Source organism: Pundamilia nyererei, unplaced genomic scaffold (assembly GCF_000239375.1).
Source record: "Pundamilia nyererei isolate P.nyererei 1_Seehausen unplaced genomic scaffold, PunNye1.0 scaffold00049, whole genome shotgun sequence".
NCBI lineage: Eukaryota > Metazoa > Chordata > Actinopteri > Cichliformes > Cichlidae > Pundamilia > Pundamilia nyererei.
Window position 1 is genome coordinate 710,557 of NW_005187450.1, and position 5,738 is coordinate 716,294.

At 47.6% G+C, this 5,738-nt stretch overlaps 1 protein-coding gene across 4 annotated transcripts in view; it reads left to right on the forward strand.

The window, feature by feature from the left end:
- The window catches only part of samd11 (sterile alpha motif domain containing 11), a 49,039-nt gene that overhangs the window by 36,291 nt on the left and 7,010 nt on the right, over positions 1-5,738 (forward strand). For all 4 annotated transcript variants that reach the window (XM_005732877.2, XM_005732879.2, XM_005732878.2 and 1 more), the window contains one exon: positions 3,006-3,159. In XM_005732877.2, the coding sequence (XP_005732934.1) occupies positions 3,006-3,159 (154 nt within the window). The remainder of the gene's footprint in view (positions 1-3,005; positions 3,160-5,738) is intronic.

The window sequence follows — 5,738 nt, forward strand, 5'->3', positions numbered from 1 at the left end:
TCCTCCCTTTCTCCAATTAACAGGTGGCGCTTGTTAGGAACCACACTGTGAACAGTTTAGGATGTAGGACAGAGGGATGGCTGTTTTGTCTCTTGGAGTTCAGTCAGCGTCGAAATGTGGAGCTGTGCGTAACACCTCTAGCATCATCCCAAAAAGTGAAAAAATCAAGCAGTGCGTTTGGTCAAAGGACGAGGACGTTCAGCATGAGCACACATGCCGCATATTTACAGCTGCATAAGCCTATGATACTGGCTAAATGCTGATAAATGCTTCTTCCTGAAAAGATGCTTAATTTTCTGGTGTATGGTGCGCTTTAGCGGATAGATGCTGGCTTTTGTGTACCTGCCAGTCCACCAAATCCATCACGGGGCCGGCCAAGCTGCATCAGCGCAGCGCTCCCCTGTATTCTCGTGCTGAGGAAAGCCCGGCTTAACTGAGGGGATTTAGGCCCAACTCCCGGAATGGTGGTGGGGAGAAAAATGGGATGGCACAAAAGAGGGATAAGTGGAATGGGTCCGAATGACAAACTGGGACTTCCCAAAATAACTCATGCAAAGAAAGAGGTGTGTGTGTGTGTGTGTGTGTCCATCTGCAATTAGGACTCTAATTTGCAGTCAGAGGGGCTCTCCTCTTGTGTGCCAGCAGCTGCAACATGAGACAAGAGTTTTAGAGGGGAACATTCTGAGTCCGAGCACCTAATCTGTCCACACACACACACACACACACACACACACACACACACACACAGAAAGAGAGAGGGTTAGAGCCCCAGGTGACCATGCTGCTCTCAGTTCACATGAAAGAGAATTCAAGAGAGAGGGAGGGAGAGAGAAAATATGGACCCAATATTGAAGTGATGCATCGTTTCCATGGAGTGAACATGTAGAGAATAACAGGAAGAAATAATAGACGGAGAAGCAAAGGTCATAAGGCTTGTACTGTGTCGATTTAAGGGAGTATATCACCTGTTACACCTGTCAAATTCAAGGTCTTAGTTACTTTTGGGAAATCATATTTGGGGGTTTCAAGATTGATTTTCATATTTTAAAAATAAATGTCCGGCTGGCTGGACTCCTTTAAAAGTCTAATGAGAAGCATGATGGGAAGTGTAGGATCTCAAAAACACAAACAATGTGTCTGAAAATTTATTAAAGTTAGGACGTATGTCGCATTTAGAAATGAAAACATCACAGTGAAACCAAAACACTGGTCTGCTGCTCATCAGTAAATAAATAAATAACAAATACTTAGAACATTAGTAATTTAATGAACTTTAATGAACGGCAAGTGTTTCATGGCCTCTTAACTTTTCAGAATCCCCTGGAAACATTTATGGCTCAGTGTCATCTGCCTCAGCCAAACTGTTATTTTAAACATCAACTAAAAGTTGGTGTGTTTGCTCCTTGGTCTCCAGCATGGTGAGATTGTTTGTCTCTGCAGCTTTTATTGTGTCCATTCTTTCTCAGTTGGGCGCTTGGTACTCCTAAAGACTAACAAAACTGCTAAAGTAAACCCTTTAACTGAGCCAGACATACAAAATAATTGGTGGAGGTGGGACTGCGACCAAAGGAAACTTATAGAGGTCAACTATCCTACCCTGTCTTCACTGCACCTTGTATGCAAGTGCTCAACAGAGTGTGTGTGTGTGTGTGTGTGTGTGCGTGCGTGCGTGCGTGCGCGCTTTGGGGCTTCAGTTCCCTCTGATCCTTCCCTTATCTCTCACAACCCTCCCTATCCTCCTCCCCCCCCATTTTACACACACACACACACACACACCCTTGTCTGCCGCCAGCAGAGTCCCTCGCGGCCTGGCGCAGCAAACAGATCGATACACCGGAGCTAGGCCGCATTAATATCTGTCGCTTCACCCCCCCACCTCGGCGCCCGCTCAACTGCTTCAACACACGCACACACGCGTGTACACACACACACACACAGCCGGGCACATACACGTAAGCACCTAAATCACGCAGACACACAAAAACACACATCACACCCGTACCGGCGGCGGAAATGGCCCCTAGCTCCCGAGGGATCTGTCTAATTAAAAAAAAAAAAAGTTGGGGGAGGGTTGGGGGGATGGATAGATTGAGGCAGAGTGAGAGGGAGGAGAGAGAGAGCAGGATGGATTTTTCTCTCATTAGAAGCCATGTCTCCTGGTGTGGCCTGGCCTGGCTTGATAATGATGAGTCCTCTTCTCCTTCGAGGGCGAGAGAGAATCGGGGAGAGGGAGGAAAAGAAAGAGAGGGAGAGGGGGATAAGAGAAGAAAGAGATGGAATGAGGCAAGAGGTGGAGGGCATAAGGTGCAGGGGAGAGGGCAGGTAGAGATGGAGGGAGAAGGCACGGTGGTGGTGGTTGTGAGGGGTAAAAAGCACATACTGTGCTGCTTTTTGCACAGCAGGCTTTTTTTTAAAAAAAATAAATATCAGAAAAAATAATAGCAGAAATTTTACTTTTCATGGCGTGTTTTTCCTGGATCCAAATCTTTTTCTCGTATTCACTTAAATGGGGTCAGCTCAGTTCCAAAGCAAGACACATGGCTTTAAACTCTGTGTGGATATCTGTATATGTAGATGAATGGATAAGAAAATCCATCATTTCAGTGTAAAGGTGGAATGAGGCCGAGTGGTGTTCTTAATGACTTATTGGGTGTTTTTATAAGCTGCCTGCATACTTGACCCTTAAATCCATCACTACAGGATAATAAATAACTTTTGAGAGCATGTGCCGCTTCTGTTTTTTGTTCTAATAACTTGTATCACATATTAAAAGCCAAATATCAGCAGCTAAATGTATAATTAGTTGAATTATGTTTTTACAAATGTTCAGTAAAATACAACTGGATGCTAAACTTCATCTCCCTTTCTCCCTTTACATCCTCTTTCTTTTCTGATCCATCTTTTCTTTCATATTTATCCCATCTATGTCACATCAACACTATCATCTCATTTCTTTTCCTCCTGCCGTGCTTTCCCCTGTTTTGCCCCTTTGCTCCGTAATGCAGACATGCTGCGAGCTCGCCAGGAAGCGCTGGCTGCGGCGGTGAGGAATCCAGTGGCCTTAGAAGCTCACCTGCCCTCGGCGGGAAGCTCTTCTTCATCCAGCCAGAGACGCAAGCAGGGCCTGCCGCAGCATCGGGACGCGCATTATACCGACAGGTAAAAACATCAGCGCTGCCATAACCAGCTGTAGCTGTTGAAGCAAATACCGGCATTATTCATTATTAGGAAAAAAGAAACCCTAACACCTGCATCCACCTGGCACATGTATAACTTCATACCATAAGAGTTGGAGTTAATCACCTGCCAGTTTGCATCAGCACAGCACTGTATAGCACCCCCACCTTCCTCAGCGAGATCTGATCTCATATTTGGCTTTTCCTGTGTGCTGCAGAGTTGGTGTGAGCGTGTGCATTTCCACATACATGGCTAAACTGAGGATCCAATAACCTCTTGGCTACCACTGTGGAGTTGCACGCCTGCACGCCAGCTCTTCCTCCCTCCCCCCCAAAGCGCTGGCCCCTGCGCCTCCCAAACAAAGCCAGGGGCAGCGGGAGTGGGCGGGTAATTGCTTGTCGATTATTTATGTGGCGCGGGGAGAGGCGGGGGATCGATAATGGGCCGGCGGTGCGGCAGCAGGGTGTGTGCGCTTGTGTGTGCTTGAGAGAGAGAGAGGCAGAGAGGAGTTGGTGAGGGGCAGGAGGGGGAAATAAGCAGGAAGCAGAGCGGCCAGGCGCTGTGTGGTGCAGCTCTGGGAGACTGTGGGGGTGTATATAGTGTGTGTGTGTGTGTTGTGGCAAGATTGGTGGGGGGGGCTGAGTGTTCATGTGTTTGTTCCATTTTTCAAGCTGGCGGTCTGCATGCGTACTCATCTATGCGGATTGAATCTGGGTTTGTTTGTGTGAATATGTCTGCTAATTTGTGTGTGCGTGTGTGAGAGAGGCCAGTGGTGCAGTGTGAATGTACTCAGTGAGCCGCGGCTGTTCTCCGACAGCACACAAAGTAATTAGCCACACAGGACCGGGGAGAGTTAACTAGGCCTCACCCTACCTCCAGGTGCTAAAAAATAAACCTTAGACTCAAACGTTAGAACGGGCTTTTCCCCGCAGCGCGCCGTGTAATAAATACTCACAAAGAAAACGGCAGCCGTTACAACTTATGTCTAAAAATGTATGGTTTCATGCATCGGTTAAAACACTCGACTCCAGGTACACGACGCGCAGCTGGAAACACTTCCCGCAAGTCGAGCTGCCCGAGATTCACAGAATTTACAGAAAATGTTACATTTTTGTGATTCATATCGTTATCGGACGATAGAAATAGATAAGTAACAATACAGAACTAGTAAAAAGAAGAGAGAGAGAGGTGGGGGGGACAGAGAGAATGAGTGCAAAAGTGAGGAGAAAATTAATATGGAGATAATTGGTATATTGAAAAAAAAAAAAAATAACAGCAATAAAATGAAGAATGAAGGCTGAGGGAGTGAGTTACAGATGGAAGCGCTCCCCTCTCTTCCTCCCTAACTCTCTCCGTGGCTCACCTTTCCATCGACCCCTCATCATTGATTACCTGGGGCCCATTAGGGCCCATTGTTAAAAACAAATCATTAGGGCCGCTCGATGGGCTTAGAGCCTGGCGTTCCATTTGTCTGGCCTTAAATGGCACTAAGCTCACCAAGCATCTGCAAGGCAAATAGGGGAGGGGTAGAGACAAGTAAAGAGAGTGTGTGTGTGTGGGGGGGGGACATTGGAGCATAAAGCGGGAATGAAGAAAGGGAAGCAGAAAAGGAAGAGAGGAGATGGGAGATGGCGAGATGACGGAGTAGCAGAGAGAGCGAGAGAGAGAGATGAACAAAAATAGGGAGTGAGGAGATCGGGAGAGTGTGAGATAAGGGGAGGGTGGGAGAGGGAGAGAGAGCGCAAGCGTGGAGGGAGCCTCATCCATTTTAATGAGCTTCCTGTGTAAATGTGTTCCTGCGGAGAAGGAGCCGAAGGCGGCCGCGCGGCGCTCCTAATCCCCCCACGCTCCAGTCATTAAGGGCAGCCCTGTCACACACACTTACACAGACGCACTTATGCACACACACACACTGCCTGGGCTGCTGTGGGACGGGGCCGCTGTCGCCACTCTGACAGGTCGCCACACACCAGTGAATTCCCCAGGAGCCCCTGGCCTCACTGCAGGCAGGAGACACACAGGCTGAAAGAGAGAATCCAGCGATACAGTTTTGCTTGATTATGAGTCCACCTTGCATTTGTGAGTCTGCCTATTTTCAGTCTCTGAGTTTTTTTGCCTCATCTTTTTATAGCATGTCAGTGGTTTGCCAACAAAATGCAAAGATGGTGCAAAAAAAAAAGAGAAAATAAAACCACACAGAGAAAAACAGACAAGTACACACAAACACATGTAGGAGCACCCAACACACACACAGCCCCAGAGCAAAACGACTAATGTCTGCCACTCCTCCCTCAAAATTGCCTCCTATAAAAAGAGGAAGAGAGGGAGAGATGAAGGAAGGGAGTGGAGGGGAGTGTCAGACAAACACTCCTTCTCTTCTCTCTCTCTCCTCTTTCTCTCTCTCTCACTCCCCGTGATTAGGCCTAATTATGGTGGCGCAGACGCCTGGCAGCCCCAGTCATGCAGCTTTAATTGACCGTTATTCATTTGAGGGCTAACGCTAGGCAAGGGTAGGCGGTACAAGAAGAGGGAAGAAGAAAGGGGGAATATCAGAGGGGTGG